A 25,616-nucleotide genomic window follows, 5' to 3' on the forward strand; every position below is an offset into this window, starting at 1 on the left:
TTTATATTCAAAACCTTACACCTGTGTCACAGAACAAATCGTACATCGAGAATACTTTACACAAGTTTAAGGGAAGAAATGCTTCCAATAATTATTACAGTATTTAAATAACATCGCAAAATATTAACACGCTGAAATGAACAAGCAGTACGCGAGACTATGTTCATCAATTCAACTGTAAAAAGCTAAGGAGCATATTATTAGCAAAATGAGAAATATGCAAAAGTGAAATGCCAAAATGAGCACTTCTCAATCGGGAATAAATCAAAACAATCCGAATGGCTGAAAGAGAGCACAATAACATGAGCCATAAACGAATAAGAGCTAAGCAACTAAGCAAATAAGAGAGTAGGCAAAAATGAGATGTCAACAAAATGAGAGCTGGCCAAACTCCGTCGGCACTTATATAAGGTTGCGCTCATGGCGGCACCTCGTGGCCCATTTGCAACATGCGCGCCTGTGATCGCAATGCACTCTTAGTGCTTGTGGCGGCGTCTAGCGGCCCATACACAAGTTGTGCGATTGCTGTCGTAGGTCGACCCTTAATCTATGATGTTACAAGGGCCAATTAAAAGTTTTACAACAGTGACGCAGACATTGATAGTTTGTAATAAAAAGAAGCACCTATCTCCATGCAAAACCAGTTGTTCCCTGAAGAAGGCCATTGCAATTCGGCAAAATGTCGGTTTTATTTTATTATTGTTGTTAGTTTCTAGCAATGACGCGACCAATACACAGAAGAATTTTATCACAATGAACACAGTATGTCCCAGGTTGGCCTCCTTATCATGGATGTTATGCTGTTGATGATGACACTTCAGCATGAGGTCTCGCACATTTATACAAAATGGTCTAATAATACTAACCTAATTTGGTGCCCAAAAAAATGCTGAAACGAGGTTACTATAAAGATACAAAACGTCAACAGAAGCTCCATTGTTGGAGTTGTCCAGGGTTATTGTGCCTGATGATGGTATAGTAACCTTTCTTAAGTTTGGCTAAGACTCCTGATGTGTGTTGCATGCGTATAAAAGGGAGATGAGATGAATGTACCTGTTTGATATAATTTTAAGAATAAGGTAATTGCTTAGCCATGTAGGCACCACCTATCTACATCATTCTCCTACTTTTTGTATCTGGCATCACAGATGTTCAAGTTCATTATGCCATTTCTGTAGCATCTGAATTTTTACCAAGTTTCCTTCATTTGTGTGCCACTCCAATCATCTCTGCAGCATCTGCTGTTGTCCTGATCCATTCTTCTTACTACACTTGATAGCCTTGCACTTTTCCTATGTTTGGACACAAACTGACTACACTGTTATATGTGGAGGTGTGAAGAAACTACCTCTTTTGACTATAAGTAATCTCTGATTCTTTTGTACTTCATTAATCTGTTGGAAACTTTTTCAGGGACATTTCTTGGCCAATGAAATTGAAGAAAAAATAAATGTTCTGAAACAGCGAGAAAGGTTATTGCACGAAACCTGGAGGGAACGACACAATCTTTACAGACTTAATCTTGATACGCAAGTAAGTACATCAGACTATAAGTTTACACTTTCAAAATCTCCTCATGTCATAAACATTTGTGAAAGTATCCCAGCTGCTTCATAAAAACAATTAATTCTAATAATGCAAGTATTTAATCAGTTACTTTTTCACCATTCAATTAGCAATTCAAAAGAGAAGCTGATCAACTGGAATCATGGATAGTATCCCGTGAACCAATTTTGCTTGATGGGAAGCTTGGTGATACTATTGCTCAAGTAGAAGATCTAATTCGAAAACATGATGATTTTGAGAAGACAATTGAAGCTCAAGAAGACAAATTCAATGCACTCCACCGCAGAACACTGGTGAGTGATCTGGTGAAGCTCCAAGTTGAGAAAACTGCATTTGTCACATCAGACATTAGTTTCAATTTTGATGTGGCTGATGCATGAAAGTTTACCTTTTTTAGTCTTAGCTGAGGGCAGGAACTGGGAACTGGTAACTGCTGTAATTATCACCAGTGGATTGTTGTGAGACATGTGGCAAAAAAGTAAGTTTTGTCACTTTCAAAACTTTCTATCTTCTCATCTCACTTTTAGAAGGAAACAGCAATATCTAGAGCTATATTTCAGTTATTCCAAGGGTTATATCCACCACCATCATTTTCAAGTTTGTTTTTGCCACAACATTGACATCCTGTAAATTTTATGTGCTTGATCTTGTCACTTGTTAGTACAAAGTTAGTACAAGTCTGTAAGTCTTGCCACTTGACCAACTCAAGCCCCTACACTCATAATCAAAAAAAATCTGCTGAGTCATAAAGTACCATCAGTTTCCATCTGTGTTACTTACAACATGATTGGTAGACCTGAAACACATCTCTGTGTGTCTCCATAATTATGTGCCAAACATGCTTCAGTTACTCACCCTGGATATTTCATAACGAAGTACTGTCACAGTTCTTTGTTACCAAGTGGGTACAATGTTGATACACATTTGCACAGTGTATCAGTTGATTTGTTGATGACTTGAGTGCAGAAGACGAATTGTAGAAAAAGTTTGTTATCTAATAAGCATTTATGCAAGAAATCATGTTAAAGTTTCATATTACATATGGTAAATTGATTGATTCTTTAACTGTCCCACAGAGCAGTTAAGTACGCAATTGTACAGTCATAGGATAATGGGCTGTTTCACTGAGTGATGGCTGTAAGTTTGTCAGATCAGTTGTTTCAAATTATCAACAGTGTATCTTGAAAACTAAATCACAACTCACAAAAAAAAAGACTAAACTACATATCTTTCAGCCATTCTCCCATCGAAAGTGACACTATAAAAAGTGGTGTGTGGCTTACTGGCACTCGGACATGTATTTCGTGCTTGTCTTGAGCTATTTTCTTAACTATTAGGCTGTCTCAGCATGCATGGTAGGATGTCCTATTAAACATTACTAAATGCCTCTCTGGAAACTATCTAGAACAGATAGTTAAGAACCCCACTCATAATGGAAATGTATTGGATCTAATGGCAACAAATAGACCTGAGCTCTTTGACAGTGTCCACATTGGAACTGGTGTTAGTGTCCATGATACACTTGTGCCAACAGTGGTTACGAAAATACAAGTGTGTGTGGTGTGTGTGTGTGTGTGTGTGTGTGTGTGAGAGAGAGAGAGAGAGAGAGAGAGAGAGAGAGTGAGAGTGAGTGTCACACAGTAAACTAGATAAAAAAAATCAGTAGTGTTGTATCTCCATGAGGAACTTGAAACTTTCAGCACAGGGCAGGTGCATGTAGAGAAACTATGGCTCAAGTTGAAAACAAAGTTAACATTGCACTGGTTTGATATGTACCCAGTAGGGCAGTTCATAATGGGAGGGAACCTCCATTGTATACAGTCACTGTGAAAAAACTTCTAAGGAAACAGAGATTACTGCACAACAGGTGTAAAACAAGGTGTAGGGCTATAGATGCTGAATGAAACGTGTTTGGCTGTCAAGAGAGGAGTGCATGATGCCTTCAGCGACTACCATAACAGAATATTGTCAAATGATATTTCACAAAAGCCAAAGAAATTCTGGTCATATGTAAAGGCAGTTAGTAGCACCAATTTTAGTGTCAGGTCCCTAGCAAATGAGACAGGAACTGAAGTTGATGGTAGCAAAGCAAAATCTGAAATGCTTAACTCCATCTTCAAATGTTCCTTTACAAAGGAAACCTCAGGAGAAATGCCCCAGTTTAACCCTCATACCACTGAAAAGGTGAATGAGGTAAGTATTTATGTCAATGGTACTAAGTAACAGCTGAAGTCATTGAAATTGAACAAAGCTCCAGGGGCCGATGGAATCCCTGTCAATTCTATACTGAATTTGCCGTTGAGTTAGTGCCACTTCTAAACATAGTCGATCATAGATCACTTGAACAAAAAAGTTCTTGGAAGAAAGTGTAGGTCACATCAGTCTACAAGAAGGGTAGTGGAAGTGATCCACAAAATTACTGTCCACTGTCCTTGATATCGATTTGTTATAGAATCTAAGAACATATTCTGAGTTCAAATACAGTGAAGTATCTTGAACAGAATGACCTTTTCAATGCCAACTAGCATGGATTCTGAAAACATTGATCATGTGAAACCGAACTCGCACTTTTCTCATATGACGTACTGATGGCTTTGGGTCAAGGCTGTCGGGTAGATGCACTATTTCTTGATTTCCAAAAAGCATTTGACTCAGTACCACACCTACGCCTATTGTCAAAAGTCTAGTTATGTGGGCTATCAAGCGAAACATGTGAAAGGGTTGAGGACCTTCTAGTAGGGAGGACACAGTATGTTGTCTTGGAAGGAGAGTCATTGTCATATGTAAAACTAACTTCAGGTATGCCCTAGTGAAGTGTGTTGTATATTAATGACCTTGCGGACAATATTAATAGTAATAATAGTAACATCAGGCCTTTTCAAATAATGCAGTTATCTATAATGAAGTACTATCTGAAACCAGCTGCATAAATATTCAGTGAGATCTTGATAAGATTTCAAAGTGGTGCAAAGATTGGGAATCTGCAGAAATGTAAAATTGTGCATTCCAGAAAACCAAGAAATGTAGTGTCCTATGACTATGATATCAATGAGTGGCTGTTGGAATTGGCCAACTCATACAAATACCTAAGCGTAACACTTTGTAGGGATATGAAATGGAATGATCACATGGACTCACTTGTGATTAAAGCAGGTGGTAGACTGGTTTATTGGTAGACTACTGGGGAGGTGCAATCAGTCTGCAAAGGGGATTGCTTACAAACCACTTGTGCAACTGGTTCTAGAATATTGTCAAGTGTATCGAACCCATACCAAATAGAACTAACAACATGTTGAACGTATACAGAGAAGGGCATCACAAATGGTTACAGGTTTGTTTGCTCCATGGGAGTGTGTTGCAGAGATACTGAAGAAACTGAACTGGCAGACTCTTGAAGATAGATGTAAACTATCATGAGAAAGTATATTAACAAAGCTTGAAGAACTGGCTTTAAATGATCATTCTAGGGATATACTACAATTTCCTACATATTGCTCACATGGGTATCATGAGGATGAGATTAGAATAATTACTGCACACACAGAGGCATTCAATCAATCATTCTTCACATGCTACATATGTGAATGAAATGGGAAGAAACCCTAATAACTGTTACAGTGGGACATACCATCTGCCATGGACCTCATTGTGGTTTGCAGAGTGTAGATGTAGATGTCTTTAATTCTAACTCAGACTTTCCTTATCACAGATATTTCTCCATTACATACTCATTTCTTCTCTTCCATTCCAGGGGTACTGTTTCCACATTCCCTATGGGAGAATCTCTTCCAGTGGCGAGCACACAAATTTCTCAGACAGTCTATTGAAAGAAAACTGCCTGAAAAAACATGAATCCAGGTTCAAATCATTGTTCATTAACCATTGTTTACCTGTTATGGATGATCATGTAGTGCATACTCCCAAAGGAGAGACAAATTTCGGTCCAACACAAGATCTGTGTTTTATATCTTCTGGCAGTGAAACTGTATATTTTGATGTATATGCAGATAAAGATATCTATGTTATCAGCCCCTAACAGTATTACCGTGTTCCATATCACCTCATATTTCTGCATAGAGCAAATAACTTTTTATATTTACCTCTCCTGCCAGCACGTATGAGATCAGTTAACCCCATGAAGGAGATCAATTTTCTTAGCTGTTTTCATGTAGCTATCACAGCCAGAACATACGTGTGCACTCTGTCTACACCAACAAGTGTTGTCTCATATAGTAACAAGCTCAGCACTTGCTGAGTCTGTTTGATGTTAAATATTATTTCACAAAATTCTAGACTCTCATATTTTTGGTTGTTAACAAAAAAAGTGTTATCCAAAACAGTGTTATATTGTGTTCCAATTGTTGAAATGTAAATGTCTCTAACTTGTGTGATATGCCCAATGGTTCATAGTACATTCAGCATTAGCGACAATGTAACAAGTAAAAAATTTATTTATTTATTTATTTATTTTTGCCAGTATATTTCTTTATTCTTTCATGCTACAGATATTTCTTTCCATGTGATTCGACTAATAATTTCCTTTACAGCTGGAAGAAGAATTCCAAAAGCAACAAGAGAAAGAACAAGCTGCTCGCATGGCTGAGAGGGAACGCATTGAAAGAGAACGGCTGGAGGCTCGTAAGAGGAGAGAGGTTCAACGTATCACTGATGTAAGTTCCACAAGCTAGAAAAGAATGTGCTGCCTTACTTTGGCGCTTGTGAATCTTTGCCCTTGAGACACCTTACACAGTTTCAGGTGACTTACATTGTAAGGGATCAACATACTCCTTTGATGGAAGACACTATGCTTCTGATTACCTATTAACAAATGCACTGTCATGTAATGAAAGATACCAACACATGTTATTGCAAATTCTTAAGTAAACAGCCACAGCTGGTTATTAATATCTGTCCGGTCATGTAGTCTGACTTCTCAATTTGATTTTTTTTTTTTTTCCTAAAGCCATAGGGCAATGATAGATCTTTATTTCAGTAAAACATCTCTAAAAGACATGGCAGTTAGGTTCTTTTAAAATGAAATGTGAATCTGAAAGAGTTTTTCTTGCTCTGGAACAGTGATCAGTACCTGGCTCAACACTTTCTGCAAGATAATATGCTGTAATAGCCCCCTTTCCACATTGTATCACCTGTCTGTGACAATGGTTTGCAAAAAGGCAAAAGTAATGTTCTAGATATTCACACTGACTGATAAAGTTAAGGCAGCAATATATGGTGTAATCTAGTTTCTATAGAAGCCACAACTGTATCAACTTTGGCTTTGTTCCAAGTTTCTTTAATGGACTTCCTCCTTCCATCGCATATTGCTATCCTTCTGGATCCCATTTCTTTTGTTCGACTGAATGGAAAAATTAGTGTGTCTCATTGTGAGTTATTTGTTTAGTGTGAAGTTCTGTCAGGTATTTGGCTTTCTACCTGAGACTTAATATTTCGAGAAAAATGTTTAATACCGTTTATATTAAATGTTTTATTTTGACTCTGATTGTAGTATTAGATGGTACAAGATTCTTTTAAAGCCATTTTTTGCTGCAATCCTGTATGCTTTATAAAGTGCAATTTCAAGGAAAGTCATGTTTGTATATTTTAATATTTTTAGGAAAGGCGAAAGGAAGATGAGAGGAGACGTACTCAGGAGTTAAGACCTTTGAGGGATGAAATGAGTGGAATATCCAACCAGATGGATCACACATCAAGGTAAATTCTTTTAAAGACCTATAGAAATAATACAATTTTCAGTTTATAGATAGGTCTCTTTCTGTATAATACGGGGGCTTGCTGGGAAGTAATCTCTCTGAACTTTTTATGTGAAGACTCTTACAGCTTTTTAAATGTAACAAATGTTATTAACATTGTAAATCTTCATTCTTCGTGTCTACATATTAGCAGCCTTCTGCCCCTAAAAGGGCTCCAAATTGTAGCATGTAACATGGTGGTGTGTAACATAACTATGTCGATGTGTGAAAGACAGCATACTGTAACAGTGTTTCAAATTTCAATAGTGTGTCCACACATGGGGCACCCTCTCTGCCAGCATGACCATGCCGGATCACACAAGAGCACCGTGACATCTGCAACAATCCGATGCCTTGGGTTCACTGTCATCGATTATCCTCCAAACAGTCCCGACCAGGTCCTATCTGATTTTCGTCTGTTTCCAAAACTTGATGGTGATGAAGATATAGATGTCGATGTAGATGTAGAAGCAATGCAAAATGAGGCGAGGTTGTCTCTTTATCAACAAAGTCAAACAATCTACAGTGATGGCATCAAGAAACTGGTCTCTGGTTGGGAGAAATGTGTGTGTTTGTCACCGGGATGACTATGTTGAGAAATAAATATGTACACATGAAGAATGAAGATGTATAATGTTAATAACATTTGTTCTATTTAAAAAGCTTCAAGAGTTTTCACACAAAAAAATAGAGGCATTACTTTTCAGTGAGTCCTCGTAAATGATATCTGGATGTAATTGAACTACCTTTTCAATTCTCTTATTTCATCCTGGTTGCAGTCATTTTTCTAACTTCCTGATAATGCCATCAAAATTGTCAAATATACCGTTATAGCATCTAACAATTAATATTTATTTGACACATGGTGAGTGTATTTGTTATGCGCTGGAATGGTTTTATTGTGTTTGCTATTTTACATTCAATTTGTGCTTTGGCTTCCATTCCTCCATAATAGGTCACTTGTCCACAACAGTCATAATATGCTAACAATGGATCCAGAATCCAGAACTTCTACACTCACTGATAATTTTTCACCTGTGTGGTATTTGCTTATGCAAATTGTGGAGGTGTATATTTATATTACTGCTGGATTTACTACTCACACCCTAATATTTTAAAATTGCAATATGAAGTGTATATGTATGATGAAGTGAAATTAGTTCCACAGATTAGCTGCATGACCGTAGACTATAGACTACACGTGATATGTGACTCTGAGAATTCAGTATGACGTGAAACCCAGACATGTTCCAATCAAAACCTTTAAATGTCCTCACATCCTGCCAAGGGATGAAAGAGGGACTGGATATATTCACAGAGAATCTATTTCAAAGCAGTTTGTAGGTCCTGCTAAAATATGGCATGGCTAGTTGCCTGGAAAGCTATTGTTGTTTAGTGTGTCCTCTATCAGTACAAATCACGAACGCTTGTTGTATCCAGTGGCACCCTGTACTGTCATGCCTGTCCTTTGTCCATTATATTATTCAGCTACACAGACTGCCAGAATGCTGTAATCTGAGCAAAATGCAACACACATCTGATATTCATGTGGAAGAGATTGTAGTGGGACTCAACCGAAAACAATAAATTTTGCCATTGTCTGGCAGTGTCAGTGTTTATATACCCACTGTAGACTGAGATGTTGGTTGTTTCACAGCAATGGAAACCTGCAAGATAATATGGGTGCTGCCAGACCAGTGCACAGCTGGCAGTGTCAAACTGTTAACACAGACAAGTCCACGCCTCAGAAAAAGAGAGATTTTTGTTAACATCAGATATGAAGTTTTTTCTGAGGGTTTTTGTCTGGAGTGTAGCCTTGTATGGAAGTGAAACATGGACTATAAACTTTCCAACCATGAAGAGAATAGAAACTTTTGAAATGTGGTGCTGTGGAAGAGTGTTAAAAAAAAAACACTAAATCAAACTGGGTACAAGAGAAATTTAGGACGCAAGGGATTGATAGGTAGGGCATATCTTGAGGCATCAAAGAATGGTCAGTTTGGTAATGAAAATAAATGTGGGGGTGGGGGCTAAAACTGTAGATGGTCACCAAAGCTTGAATATGTTTAGCAGGTTCAAGTGGATATAGACTGCAGTAATTATGCAAAGATGAGGAGACATTGACAGGATAGACTAGCATGGGGAGCTGCATAAATCAGTCTTCAGACCGAAGATAATGACAGTGACAACAACAGTATTACTTTGTATATCTACTTTACAAAACTCGTTAGTAAATCATTGTCAATGAAATTGATGAATATTTATTGATAACTACAGTGTGCAGGCTGCCACTTTTCCTTACTATGTAGTTTTCTGCTGCACATATTATCAATAGTATTACTCCAAAAGAAATTTAAGCCACACAGTTTTCTATGTTCCACAAAACACTTTTATGATACACTATTTTCATTGAATAATAATAATGCTGCTACCTAAAACTGCTTGTTCTCTTAAATATTTAGCTGCACTATAAAAACTAAGCAAAATTATACTGTTATTTGCTTTTATGCTGTGTCAGTAGCATTTCTAAAGTTCCGTTTCTCATAATTTTGCTTGTATTGGGTTTTTGATTTGTTACTTTTTGCTTTAATTGTACATATAAATCACAAGCACCACACCATCAAAATTAAAGGAACAAATGGAAATTAATGTGTTCATAAGAAAGGAAAAAAAATGGTTTCTTAAATTTCTACCACAGTTGAGTGTAATTTATATTGGTGATGAGTTTTTAACATAGCCTTTCATTTTCAAACCAGACCTGTATTAAAAATGCTTATCAAAACAAAATTCCCCTGAGAAACTGGGGTAACATCCATGCAGCACATAATCATACAACAGATGTGGAGTGATCTTATCACGTGCATGGTATATGCAACAGATGAAACTGTTGCTGGGCCTTCCCCAACAAAATGTTGGAACTACATAAAAAGAAAATAGTGTTCCATATCATTTGCTGGAGTTGTGTGAATAAAAGGATACAGTGAAGCCTCCAGAGACAATTGTGTCAACATTCTCAGTTAGTATCTACAACATTTGTGGAAGAGGATACATGGCAAGGGGACAAAAGAGATGGGGAGTGGGAAACAGGTTTTGGGGCAGAGTGGTGGGGTCTCAGGACTGAGTGGTAGCCAGGAGGTGCACAGGATAGGAATGTGTGAGGGAGAGACAGCAGGTGTAAGCGATAGGAATATGGGAGGGGGAAGTAGCAGATCCACAGGATACGAATACGACATGAGAACCTCCACCCTGCCACAGGACCCTGATCTCACTCATCCAGCAACCATACCCTCTTCCCCACAGCGTCACCCTCCTCTGTCCTGTCATTCTCTCCCAGTCAACTCTTCCACATTATTATGCACTTCATGAGCTCACTGGTGCCTGGGTCACATTCCTCTCCTGTGTAGGGGCTGCTTCTTCCTCTTGCATTCCTAACACATGAATCTGCTGCCTTCCTCCTACTTATCAGCCACTCTTCCCCAACCCTCCCACTCTGTTCCTCATTTCTCCTCTCATTCACTCCAGCTGACAAAATATCTCACACTAAAGAGGATACTTCTGAAAGCTAGAAAAGTCTTGTCTTTTTTATGTGCCTATTGATGACTCAGTGCCACTAATATTTGGTAAGATTTTACCTTCACTCCTAAATTATTTACATTCTACCAGGACTTTCTCTTATGTTGTTCAAGTTATGTAAGATCAGTGTTTATTCGGGTTCTGTTTGACTTGAAATGCCTTAACAATCACAGAAACTGTATCAGTCATCAGTGACCAAAGTTTAAAGACCATGTTATAATGTCTGATTACCATTATTTGGTCTCTAGTCTCCAAAGTACATACCAGTGCAATTGATCAGACCAATAATCACAAAAAGCCATCTTTACACATCTGTCATTGATCCATCAATGCATTCATTCATTCATTCACATTGTTTTCCATAGATCCCATCACGGAGAAGAGCTTCCAGGTATATGGAACTAGTAAAATTATGCACCACTGTGCTAAATATAAAGTGAGACAACATAGTTGCAATTGCCTAACCACAGTCATTCATTATTTTATATTGGAATGTGCATAAATTACATTTTGCCAAATCTCCTTCATTTGCCCTAGCTTTTTGTTCCTTAATTTATGATATACAGTGTGTTATCTGTACCTCATTACTCTGCTTTGTGCATGCTTCCTATCTCTGAAGACATTTTACAAATTTCTGTTAAATTAGCTTATTCTGCATAACTATGCTGCATTTTTGTTGAATTTTTTTCACCCTGCTCTGTACCAAAATCTACCTCTAAAACATTAGTTTTAACTTGCTGGGTAAAGTGTGATTAACAATGCATGTTGTTGCTTGAATCCTGTAGTGGCTTCCCATTATATGGTTCCTCATCCAGGTATAGGACGGGTGTGGGATCTTACCAGCCTGGAAAGTCTGCTGATCGATACAGGTAAATAACAAGAATATATGGAAAACTATTTGATGTGATGTAAAGAAATAATTACTTATCGTGTTAACAATTTATGCAAACTATGTTAACATGTGACTAATAATGATATTTGCTTGGACTGTAACTGAAAAGTATAATAAGTGAACTGTTGTTTGTAATGTTAACACTCCGTAGTTGTAAATAAAATGTCTAATTTGTGGTGGGGAGGGGGGAGATGGTAACACATAAAAGCTGTTTCAGATGATAATTATTACTGAAGGATCCTGATGGTTTAGCATTACATATACTTTTTTTTGCTTTAGTTTGTTATCACGGTAGTATTTAAAGTTTTGAGTAAAATCTCTTTTTTTTCACAGCCCACACATGATCACTCTACAGCCACCAGAAACAACTGGTTTACCAAAGACGGGTACTCCTCAAATCCTTGTAGATCAGCAGAGACGAGGTATATAGTACATGTAAACAATATTTTTGCTGCAGCATGTTATACAGTCGTGATAAACTTCTTGAAAGAAATTCATTTCCCACAGTGGCTGTTCTTTATATTCATTTTATTTTTATTTTGTATACTACAGCATTTCAGCAGTGTAGCTGTTTTAAAGAAAATGCAGTGTTAAACGCATTAAACACACACATTTAGGATTACAGTCACATAATTTGCCGCTGAGTGTCTCTACACATAGTTCTTTGCCCCCACACACTAATAAATGGCTTGACTGGGTGCTGCTATTTGTACAGAACTAGATATCATGGCTATATCTCTCATGCCCAGCCAACCATGCACTGACCATGAAATTATATGTATGACAAAACCTCTGTGTTTTTGCTAGTACTGTAGTTGCTAGAAAATGGCTACACAGCCAAAATGTCAGAGAATAGAAAATAAAAATGGACATAAATAAACAGCAAACAACTTTCATATGTATTGTTTTAATTGTTATTGCATGGTTTGCAAACCTAAAACCACCTGTCTGGAGCTGAGGGGGCACTTTCATGTGGGAGCAAAATCACATATTGCTGCTGTTCAGATAGTTGCTATAGGAAGATGGGGTACACTTCACATGGCCTACACCTGAATAGGAGGGGTAAAGACAAGTTAGCATATATAGTAGCAGAAGATATAAGGGTAAGGGTAAGGGAGGGGGGGGGGGGGGGGCTGCAGCACACACATAGAAATTGCTGTGGTCGCTGGGCTCAGGAGTGGCACTGACTTCAGGTCAATTTCAGAATTCAGATAGACAGTATTAATTGAAGCAAATTATACTGACAGAGATTTACTGCTCATCTTATTATAATAGAGAGAAAAGTGAAATCAACTTGTTTCATCAGAATAGTGACAGGCGGGTGTGGTAGGGGTAAAAAAATAAAGCAAAAGAGTTGTCAGAGTGAACACTGTATAACCACGGGGATAGAAAATATTACTTTAAGTGGTTATAAGATAGCTGCATATTAATGCTGATCCAGTATGGATAAAGGAAGAGTTTTCACATAAAAAAATATATAAATACAAAAATGTAGAAATAAGTAAATTATGTACAGGTAACGATGTGAAAGTACAGGTCTGCGAGTTAATATTAGGAAAAGCAAATTCTTCTGATTGTTACAGTATACAGGTCTCCAATGGGTAACTAGGAAATTCTCACAAAAATTTTTGATGGTTTATTGTGCTCTTAGTTACACAAAAGGAATGACTATTAATTTGTCATGATTTTAATGTAAATTTCTTGAAGGAATCTCACAGGAAAAGTGATCTAGAAGCACTTTGAGCCACTTATAATCTGGTGTCAGTAATAAGTTTCCCTACACAGGTTTATCAAGATAGTAGTACCATTACAGATAATGTGTTCATTCAACAGCAAGAAGTTACAGACACATGAATATCCAGTGGTAAATAGATTGTCAGATCATGATGCACAGTTAAGTCACATTATATAATTTAGTTCCATGTACAATTCAAAAACACTCTTAGAGAACAGAGAAGTTTACAAAAATTTGGCTGGTGTGAAGTTTACGAGGAACATATTTCTTAAAGAGTTTGTATCCATTTTTAAAAGCAGTTTCCCTAAGCATATAATTAAATGTAATAACTGGAATTTGTTAAAGAAACCTTGGACCAATACATGTATCAGTCTCTTCACAACAGTACTGCAACATAAGTTGTAAAAAATCCAGGAGTATGCATATCTTGTCTGAAACTGACAGATCAGACAATAGAGTCAAATCAGTATGGAACAGGGAAAGAAGCCATAAAAGATGACATTATTTCTGTTATAGAAAATACGAGAATTGTAAAAAACTGTTAATGTGTAGAAGATACTTTTAATAATTATATTTTAAATACTGGTGTAAAAATTGCAAATAGTTCAAATGAGAAAGCAAAACAGTACACCAAAGAAACAATACTGTGGGTATTTAGTGACGTAAAAATTAGCCTCACATCCCAAACAGAAATAAGCAAGATCATCCCCCTCTAAAAAATAAAAGTTCATGTAGGGTGGATAATTTGTCCAATGAAGCATTAAACAGTTGTGGTCTTGTGATATGTAATGTTTGTAGTTGCTTACACAGTGCATCATTAATTCAAGCTGTTTTTACTAACAGATTAAAATTACCATTGTTAGACTGCTCTGTAAGAAGGATAACTCCAGAGACATCAATTACAACTTCCCAATTTAACTCCTTACACTATTTTCTAAAGTTTTTGAGAAGGTAATTTACTCCAGGATAATCATCCACCTATGCAGTAATGGGGTACTCAGCCAATTGCAGTTTGGATTTCTAAAGGTCCACTCTAGTGAGTCAGTTATTTAGCACATAATAAAATTTTTAAATGAAAAGTTGATATCTTATTGACCTACTGAAGACATTTGATTCTGTCAGACACAATATTCTATTTGAGAAGTTAAGTATTTAAAGAATATGAAATTCAGCACATGCCTAGTTTCATTATTATTTGAGAAGCAGAATGCAGAATGTTACCCTACGATGTTCAAATAATACAAAGAGGGATACCACATTGTATGAATGGGGGAAATGACAGTGGAAGTCACATGAAGTTTGATTATGGTCCCACAACTGTTCTTGCTGTATGTTAATGATCTACTGTTTTATTATAGGAGGAGGAGAAGGATATTAGTCTTTAATGCCGTGTCAACTACGAGGTCATTAGAGACAGATCACAAGCTTGGATAAGTAAGGGTGGAGAAGGAAAGCGACCATGCCCTTTCAAAGCAACCATCCCAGCACTTGGCTTAAGCAGTTTAGGAAAATTGCGGAAAACCTGTATCAGGATGGCTGGATGATGGTTTGAACCAGTGTCGTCCTAAATGCGAGTCCAGTGTGCTAACCACTGTGGTACCACACTTGTACATTTTATTTCTACATCTACATCCATACTCCGCAAGCCACCTGACGGTGTGTGGCGGAGGGTACCCTGAGTACCTCTATCGGTTCTCCTTTCTATTCCAGTCTCGTATTGTTCGTGGAAAGAAGGATTGTCGGTATGCTTCTGTGTGGGCTCTAATCTCTCTGATTTTATCCTCGTGGTCTCTTCGCGAGATATATGTAGGAGGGAGCAATATACTGCTTGACTCTTCGGTGAAGGTATGTTCTCGAAACTTTAACAAAAGCCCGTACCGAGCTACTGAGCGTCTCTCCTGCAGAGTCTTCCACTGAAGTTTATCTATCATCTCTGTAACGCTTTCGTGATTACTAAATAATCCTGTAACAAAGTGCGCTGCTCTCCATTGGATCTTCTCTATCTCGTCTATCAACCCTATCTGGTACAGATCCCACACTGCTGAGCAGTATCCAAGCAGTGGACGAACAAGCGTACTGTAACCTACTTCCTTTGTTGTCGGATTGCATTTCCTTAGGATTCTTCCAATGAATCTCAGTCTGGCATCTGCTTTACCGACGATCAACTTTATATGATCATTCCATTTTAAATCGCTCCTAATGCATACTCCCAGATAATTTATGGAATTAACTGCTTCCAGTTGCTGACCTGCTATTTTGTAGCTAAATGATAAGGGATCTATCTTTCTATGTATTCTCAGCACATCACACTTGTCTACATTGAGATTGAATTGCCATTCCCTGCACCATGCGTCAATTCGCTGCAGATCCTCCTGCATTTCAGTACAATTTTCCAATGTTACAACCTCTCGATACACCACAGCATCATCTGCAAAAAGTCTCAGTGAACTTACGATGTCACCCACAAGGTCATTTATGTATATTGTGAATAGCAATGGCCCTATGACACTCCCGTGCGGCACACCTGAAATCACTCTTACTTCGGAAGACTTCCCTCCATTGAGAATGACATGCTGTGTTCTGTTATCTAGGAACTCTTCAATCCAATCACACAATTGGTCTGATAGTCCATATACTCTTACTTTGTTCATTAAATGACTGTGGGAAACTGTATCGAATGCCTTGCGGAAGTCTGAAAACACTGCATCTACCTGTGAACCTGTGTCTATGGCCCTCTGAGTCTCATGGACAAATAGCGCGAGCTGGGTTTCACACGACCGTCTTTTTCGAAACCCATGCTGATTGCTACAGAGTAGATTTCTAGTCTCCAGAAAATGCATTATACTCGAACATAATACGTGTTCTAAAATTCTACAACTGATCGATGTTATAGATATAGGTCTATAGTACTACACATCTGTTCGGCGTCCCTTCTTGAAAACGGGGATGAGCTGTGCCTTTTCCAATCCTTTGGAACGCTACGCTCTTCTAGAGACCTACGGTACACTGCTGCAAGAAGGGGGGCAAGCTCCTTTGCGTACTCTGTGTAAAATCGAACTGGTATCCCATCAGGTCCAGCGGCCTTTACTCTTTTGAGCAATTTTAATTGTTTCTCTATTCCTCTGTCATCTATTTTGATATCTACCATTTTGTCATCTGTACGACAATCTAGAGAAGGAACGACAGTGCAGTCTTCCTCTGTGAAACAGGTTTGGAAAAAGACATTTAGTATTTTGGCCTTTAGTCAGTACCATTTTGGTCACAGAGTGTCTGGACATTTTGTTTTGATCCACCTACCACTTTGACATAAGACCAAAATTTCTTAGGATTTTCTGCCAAGTCAGTACACAGAACTTTACTTTCGAATTCATTGAACGCCTCTCGCACAGCCCTCCTCACACTGCATTTTGCTTCGCGTAATTTTTGTTTGTCTGCAAGGCTTTGGCTGTGTTTATGTTTGCTGTGAAGTTCCCTTCGCTTCCGCAGCAGTTTTCTAACTCGGTTGTTGTACCACGGTGGCTCTTTTCCATCTCTTACGATCTTGCTTGGCACATACTCATCCAACGCATATTGTACGATGGTTTTGAACTGTGGCCACTGGTCCTCAACACTATCTGTACTTGAGACAAAACTTTTGTGTTGAGCCGTCAGGTACTCTGAAATCTGCTTTTTATCACTTTTGCTAAACAGAAAAATCTTCCTACCTTTTTTAATATTTATATACGGCTGAAATGATCGAAGCAGTAACCGCTTTATGATCGCTGATTCCCTGTTCTGCATTAACTGATTCAAATAGTTCGGGTCTGTTTGTCACCTGAAGGTCTAATATATTATCGCCTCAAGTCGGTTCTCTGTTTAACTGCTCAAGGTAGTTTTCAGATAAAGCACTTAAAAAAATTTCACTGGTTTCTTTGTCCCTGCCACCCATTATGAACGTTTGAGTCTCCCAGTCTATATCCGGCAAATTAAAATCTCCACCCATAACTATAACATGGTGGGGAAATCTACTCAAAATATTTTCCAAATTATCCTTCAGGTGCTCAGCCACAACAGCTGCTGAGCCTATAGAGACATCCAATTACCATGTCTGAGCCTGCTTTTAACTGTGACCTTCACCCAAATTATTTCACATTTCAGATCTCCATCAATTTCCTTCAATACTATTGCACTTCTTATCGCTATAAACACACCTCCCCCTTCACTGTCCAGCCTGACTCTGTGGTATACATCCCAATCTCAGTTTAGGATTTCATTACTGTTTAGGTCTGGTTTCAGACAACTTTCTGTCCCTAGTACTATATGCGCGTTGTGACCGTTCATTAATGAGAGCAGTTCTGGGACCTTTCTGTAGATGCTCCTGCAGTTTACTATTAGCACATTAATATTGTTGTTCCATGTTGCATTTGCCTACTCCTACCTTGCCGCATCTCAGGAGGCGTCTTGTCGGGCCTAGGGAGGGAATTCTCTAACCTAAAAAATCCCCATGTGCACTCCACACGTACTCCGCTACCCCTGTAGCCGCTTCCGGCGTGTAGTGCACACCTGACCTATTCAGTGGGACCCTACATTTCTCCACCCGATAGCGGAGGTCGAGAAATTTGCACCCAAGATCTCCGCAGAATCATCTGAGCCTCTGGTTTAAGCCTTCTACTCGGCTCCAAACCAGAGGACCGCGAATGGCTCTGGGAATGATACTGCAAATAGTTATCTCTGATTCCAACCCACGAGCGAGGCTTTCCGCCTTCACCAATTCCGCCAACCGCCTGTACGAACTGAGGATGACCTCTGAACCCAGACGGCAGGAGTCATTGGTGCCGACATGAACAACAATTTGCAGTCGGGTGCACCCAGTGCTCTCTATCGCCGCCGGCAGGGCCTCCTCAACATCTCGGATGAGACCCCCCCGGCAAGCAGACAGAGTGAACACTGGCCTTCTTCTGACCTTTCCGCTCTTTCCCTAAGGGGCTCCATCACCCGCCTAACGTTGGAGCTCCCAATAACTAATAACCCCTCCCCCGTGTGGCTGCTTGGACCTTGCTGAAGGAGCAGCCACATGTCCACTCACAGGGGCAGAGCGGGCGATGCCACACGGCCAGCTTCCACATTTACCCTCTGCCTCGTGCGCCGTGAACCCCGCTGAACCCGCCACTCCCTTTGGCCAGAGGGTGGCCCAATCGTGCCCGGTACCCGCGAAGATGTCTCGACAGCACGGACAGTGGGTGAAGCATGTAACACCTGAGGTGTACCATGTGATGCACCAGACTCCCCACTGCCGCTACACTTTGAGTCAGCAGCCTGAAAACGGCAGACCGTGGCCATCAACATGCTCAGCTGTTCGTGAACAGTGGCCAGCTCCTCCTGCGTCCATACACAGCAGTCACACATCCTATCCATCCTAAGAAATCAATTTATTGTAGAGAGTTAATCAACTTTTAACTAGACTGCTAATTCACTAAAGGCGGCTGATTGTTGACTAAACTGTGATTGCTAGCCCCCTTCTTGTAGAAAACAATGAAAATAGCACTACCTGTCTCTGGACTGTATTGAGAACAAACACTAGCACTACTGGCACTATGGTTGACTAAAGGGACGCTCTCTGACTGTATTCAAAACAAACACGAAATCTATGGAACACTATTACTAGCACTCTACAATTAAAGTTTCCTAAAAGCAAAAACACACGGAAGAAGAAGTGACAAATAAGAAAAATACAGTTAATACTTAAATTAAGGTAGCTCGCTGCACAGCAGACGTGAAGCAGACGGCAGTTATTTGAAACAAGAGACAGAATTACTACTATTTGCAGATGATATAAGCATTGTTTTCTATCTGAGCAAAGAAATCTCAACACAGGAAATAGTAAATGATGTTTGTATGGAAATTATTCACTGGTTTTGGACAAGTGGGTTATCTTTACACTTTGAAAAATACAGCTGATCCAATTTTGTCCAATCAAAAATGCACCACCTCCCAATAATCTTGTATACCTACAAGAAATAATAAACAGTGTAAAAAAATTCTAAATTCTTATGTGTGCATATTGAAGAAAACTTAAAGTGGAACAACCATATAGTATACCTGCTAAAACATTTAGAATCAGCTTTTTATGCCATAAGAATAATTGCTAACTTTGGGGACAAAAAAGTTACTTAGTTAACATATTTTTTTTAATTTCATTCATTGATGTCGTATGGAATGATATTCTGGAGTAACTCCTGACTTGGAAAAAAAAGTATTCATGAAAGAAAGTAATTAGAATTATGTATGGAGTTCACTCGCTTACCTCTTGCATGTGTATCTTTGAGCAACAGGGAATGTTAACCACAGTAACACCGTACATTTATTCAGTTATGAAATGTGTTATCAACAATCCATCTGAGATTGTGAGTAACAGAGCTATTCTTGAGTACAACACTAGAAGTCAATATGATCTGCATTACACTTTAATGACTATCTTTTGCACAGCAAGGATGTGAAATCTGCCCTTTGAATGAAATGCGTGACAGATAGCAAAACTATTTTCAAGTGTAGATTAAAGATGTTTCTCCTTAACAACTCCTATACTACAGAGAAATTCTTGAATAGAAATAATACATCATTCTGACATAAAAAAAACCTGCAAGCGTGTTGTAAATCTAACCATACAAATAATTTTTCATTTTTTGCATATACATTGTGGTCAGAAGTCTGAGAAGTTTGTCAGTGTTTTGCAGGGTAGTTTGTGCTGAGAAATAATTGTTAAAAAACCTTTTGATATAGTGTGGCATTTCTGAGTTAATTAGCATTTAAATTAGCGAATCAGGTGTTGCACATGCAAATTTAAGTGGCCTGCCAGCTACTGTTAGTGTCGGTTGTTCTCATAATGCAGATGATAGTGCATGAGATATTTGACTACACCATCTTGGGCAGGGTGCTTGAATTTGCATGTGCAATGGCCTGACTGCTAACTTCAGTGCTAATTAACTCTCTCTCTCTCTCTCTCTCTCTCTCTCTCTCTCTCTCTCTCTCTTTTGTCCTTAAAAATTCTCTCTCAGCACAACCTACCCTGCAACAGCCTTACAAGCTTTCTCAGACTGTTTCTAACCACCTTATATATCTGCGTTCTATGTAAGTTCCATTGCAACATTCCACATCATAACATTTATCGTGAATGCGATCTGTCTAACAAGTAACTAAAAAATCACAGTGAAACATTTTTTATCCTCTTTACAAATTTATTTTTGTATTTTAAATATGTGATTGGTTTTGTTTAGATATAAAACGGGCTGAGAGTATGAAAATAGAAACAAAGAAACCAAAGCGCACTCCGAGCTTTACAACACGAAGACGTACACAAAGCTTCCGCAAACTACAAAGAATGGAACAGCCTGAACATCTTCCACCAGTAGAAATTAAAGGAATGCTTGATCGTAAACATGAGCTGCAGAGTGGAGGGAAAAAGGCTCCAGTTAGGTCATGGAAAGCATTTTATACAGGTACTTAAAATTTTTTTGTATTGGTACTTATTCTTATTTTACTGTTCAAGTTTGATGGGTTTTAAAGAAGGAGTTTTATGTTGCAGTTCTTTGTGGTCAGCTTCTTTGTTTCTTCAAAGATAGTGAAGATTTTCTTGCAAGCAAGGCAGCTACCTCACCCGTTAATATATTAAATGCACGCTGTGAAAAAGCTGGAGATTATACAAAAAGAAAACATGTTTTCAGGTAAATTTTGTTTTTCAAATTTACATTTATGTGTTGGATTAATGATTCTGAAGCTGAAATTTTAAAATTTTAAGACATAAATCACATTTAGATGATGATTCATACATTTCCTAAATGAGTATCATTTCAGCTTTACCAGTGACAACCCATCCTTGATGATCTTTCATTTTTGCAGGTTACATATAAGTTATTACACACAGTGCATTTATTTTGATCCACCACTTGGTCAAGATGCATATATAAAGTGCAGTTTTGTATGATCTACTATACAATAGACAATCTTTCTTTGGTCTTTTACAAATGGGTTCATGTTTTAGAATAAAGTCCTCAATTCTAATGTCAGTGATACATGTGAAAAGAATCCGCCTTTACAAACTTCCAGCATGCCGGAGTAACATGGATCAGCAACTTCTGTTAATCAATAGAACAAAAAATCAGTCCAAGTTGAAAATATTTTATTTTTTCTTCAGTTACTAGTTTTGGACCGTGACCCATTTTCTAAAAATGTTGAAATGTGTGTGAAATCTTATGGGACTTAACTGCTAAGGTCATCAGTCCCTAAGCTTACACACTACATAACCTAAATTATCCTAAGGACACACACACACACACACACACACACACACACACACACACACACACACACACCCCCATGCCCAAGGGAGGACTTGAACCTCCGCCGGGAGCAGCTGCACAGCCCATGACTGCAGTTCCTTAGACCGCTCGGCTAATCGCACGCGGCAGACCCATTTTCAAATCAGCATAACAAAGCCAAAAATGGCATTTCCAAAGGTTTCAACAAAATGTGAAATGTAAATTCACAGCGTTGTACAGATAATTAAACAATTTTGTTGAGATCTTAAGAAATGTTATTTGTGACTTTGTATGTTGATTTGAAAATGGATCTTAGTCCAAAACTAGTCATCAAATGGAAAACAAAATATTTGCAACTTGGAATGGTTTTTTGTTCTAGACCTTTGTTATAGATATGGCTATTGTGCTTGCTAATTTAATTGGATGAACATCTTCTGATATATTTACAGGCTGAATGGAATATTTTCAGAATGTAAAGGTATGCTGTCTCCCTGTTCACAGGGTGATAATAGGTGTTATTATTAGGAAGAAGAGATGTTTTATGTAATTTGCCAAGTTCTGCACATGATTTATTGAGATGGAAGTAGGAGCACAATAATGGAGGGATTTTATAGTAGAGAAATGCAAGTATCCCTGTCATAGAAAATACTTCATAATAATTTCCTGTCAGTATGCCAATTACACCAAAACATTCTTAGCACTTGTAAAAATGTGAGAAATTTTATGGAGTAGATTTTCACAGGTATTTGTGTGAATTGTCATTACAACAATGAAACAGCAGGGTGACTGGGTTAGTTACTGAATTATTGACCCTGCAGTAGTCACAGTATGTTTAGTACCATTAGTAGTCACTGCGGACAGTCAGTCCACATGGCAATAAATACAGATTGATAAGTAAAAATCAAGAAAGTGATTGAGAATATACAGTTTACTATGTTTGATTTTAATGTGTGAAGTACTAACTTTTATAAAGTTATAAATTCTGTCCAGTTCCACTGAAATTGTAAGTTTCCAGATATGTTACAATATTTATTTATGGGTGCGAAAAATATGTATAATAATATCATAAACTTACGAAAGGCACACATTGGTTACAACAGTTCTTCACTTCACTTAGTTCAGTCACAGTCTTCCATTTTTAAACTTTCTGAACAAATAACTCTAGCATGTTCCAAACGCAGATATTTACTACATTTGCAGCAGCTGTACTGGGTATGTCCATTCTTTCTCCTCTCACAGTATGCACAATGTCCTCTCTGTTTGTTAGAATAGTCAGTGGGCCTTGCTTTTTTTTCAGTTTGGAAAATCTCACAAATCCTTGAAGGAATAGTAGACAGTATGCTACTCGTGGCAGTTTGAACTTTCACATGTTCTGTAACAAGCTCATTAGACAACTGGTGCAGAAAATCTCTTCATGGAGTCCAGTTGGGTGGGTTTTTAGCAGCATGAATCACTAAAGAATTTGAGAGGTTTATATTTTTCCATCTCCACGTTGCAAATGTTTTGAGTGAAATGCCCAGTCGATGCGCTGTTGCTTTCACGTCAATTCTACCAACATTTAGAGTTGTTTAGTTCTCGGGATTTTGTAAAATTCCTGGGTTCATGTCTCATTTTGTTGTGCAGCCTATGAAAAGGATTGCGGAAGACTTCCAAATAAATTACAAAGTACAGTGCAGTTTTAATATCAATATATTTCCAGGACTCTGGTGTCCGAGCGTGGTGAACTGTACCGGTTACATCACATGTACCCAAAGTTGACATCAAACGACACAGTGTTCACAACAATCAACAAATGAGTGAGCCTACAATACATTTGCTCGCAACCCTAGCCAAAAAACGAGTGCCCCAAGGCACCTGCGTGACCCTATTTATACTTTTGTTAACAATTACCTAAAATGAAAATTAAAATTTTACATAAAATCACAATTAAAAGTTAAACCGAATATTAGATACGCATTGCTAAAAATTTATAATCTCAGTGCTGAACAAAGTGCACCTATTTTCAACTTAGTTACAAGTTAATATAACATTTTCTGACCAATTATGTTACAGGTAACAATTACATTTCTAAATTTGTTTTTAACAAATCAACTAGTGCCTGAATTTTAGTGCTAACATATATCAGAGATTCAATTAATGTGCTTTATTTATATGTTCTATTTAATTTGCTGTAGTAATTTTATAATGATAGGTTTAGTGGTACATCCTGACCATGTACAACATTTCTTTCGATTAGTTACAGTATTAATTTCACATTTATATTCTGTTTCTCACATAAGAACAATGTTAATCAGCAAAGCATCGTTTTCGAATTATATGTATACTGAAATAACGTTTATTTTTTTATGTAATTTGGAAACAGATCACTTTACAATAGGACAATTAGGACTGGTGTTTGTCTTTAATGCTCTCCAAGGGATGCTGATAGGTAGCAATGAGATACAGTAATATTTCAAATTGATGCCTCCAACATTGAGTAACAAACAAAATATGACCAGGCTATTGGCAAATGTGTTTTGCGCAACTGCAGGGAGCATACAACTTGGTACACATGTCTATGCCTCCTTTCATCTATCGTGTTATGCATGACTATCATTTCTGCTTTACCTGTCATTAGCACTGTCATCATGGTGAAGACTGGATACCAATACAACATTTTTGCCTTTCTTGGGAATATATGATACAAGAGTGCAAGATTTTCTGAAGGCAAGCATTTTTGAACCCACTTGATGCTTACTTGACTTCTTGAATTTAAGTGTCAATTCCTTTTGGTTTTTTCATATGGTTCATAATAAAGTTAGCTGAAAATCATTTTTAAGTGTTTCAACCAACTGAAGACTGGTAAGCCAGTTATCCACTCAGATATTCCTGCCAGTTCCTTTGATGAGGATACAGTGTCTCTGAACTACAGCAGCTGGAATATTGCTTACATAATATGGCCCCTCTGGTTACGTTCCAGCACACACTTCCATATCAGTAGTATAATACATCCTGACATCACAAAGAGCAAATATTTTTACTCGATATTTGTTCAGCTTGCTAGGTATATACTGTCTAAACTGACAATTCCTCAAAGTGCGTCTGACTATTCATTGATTGTGAGGTATTTGAAGTGAGTGTACGCTGTTTTGCATTTCTGGACAAAAATGTTTCTTATTGGAGCTAACTTGTCATGTTTCACTCTTTCTTCTCTTGTCAACTTGTTGCCAAATTGGAGATGTCTGAGAGGAAGCAAAATCTAGACAGTGACATGGAGAGCCTGAAAATTTCTACCCCTGTTCCGCCAGTCATCCATAGATCGTCTGCATTTAGATGGTTGGCCTTCATCATTCCAGCCAAATACCGTACACCTATTAGAGCTTAAATTTCACTTGCATTTATAGTGTTGCAGTCCGTTTCGCTGGAAAATTTACCTCTCTGGGAATTGATAAACAGATTTGTTTTTTCCGCTATTGTGCTGATATCATTAGTAAGAATGTGCATCCAAATTTCAGTTGGCACTTTCAGATGTTTTAGACTAGGCTTTACATAAGGAAAACGGGTTATTAAATTTTCAGGCCTGGTTCTAACATTTTTTAGAGGTATGTGTTTATTCCATTTCATAACCTGATCTTTTACGACATTCACTGGGCCATATTGTCAATAGCGTTTTCACCATCTGTGCTGTATCAGAATTTTCAAGTGAACTTAACAAAGCACTGTAACTAATAGAGGGTAACACTGCAGTAATAAGAAATCACTTGAGAATTAACAGTAGTATGGCAATAAAGGTTTATCTTTTACTATTACTCCTAAAGCTAACACAA

General features: G+C 38.0%; 1 protein-coding gene across 8 annotated transcripts in view; it reads left to right on the forward strand.

Annotated features, from left to right (window-relative positions):
- Window positions 1-25,616, forward strand: part of LOC126299183 (spectrin beta chain, non-erythrocytic 1) — a 440,083-nt gene that overhangs the window by 374,041 nt on the left and 40,426 nt on the right. For 4 of the 8 annotated variants that reach the window (XM_049990953.1, XM_049990949.1, XM_049990952.1 and 1 more), the window contains 8 exons: window positions 1,414-1,533; window positions 1,677-1,859; window positions 6,114-6,236; window positions 7,181-7,278; window positions 11,675-11,758; window positions 12,115-12,203; window positions 20,770-20,991; window positions 21,078-21,216. In XM_049990953.1, coding sequence (XP_049846910.1) covers window positions 1,414-1,533; window positions 1,677-1,859; window positions 6,114-6,236; window positions 7,181-7,278; window positions 11,675-11,758; window positions 12,115-12,203; window positions 20,770-20,991; window positions 21,078-21,216 — 1,058 coding nt within the window. The remainder of the gene's footprint in view (window positions 1-1,413; window positions 1,534-1,676; window positions 1,860-6,113; window positions 6,237-7,180; window positions 7,279-11,674; window positions 11,759-12,114; window positions 12,204-20,769; window positions 20,992-21,077; window positions 21,217-25,616) is intronic. The other 4 variants (XM_049990951.1, XM_049990955.1, XM_049990954.1 and 1 more) reach the window with 1 other exon arrangement.

Source organism: Schistocerca gregaria, chromosome X (assembly GCF_023897955.1).
Source record: "Schistocerca gregaria isolate iqSchGreg1 chromosome X, iqSchGreg1.2, whole genome shotgun sequence".
Taxonomy (NCBI): Eukaryota; Metazoa; Arthropoda; class Insecta; order Orthoptera; family Acrididae; genus Schistocerca; species Schistocerca gregaria.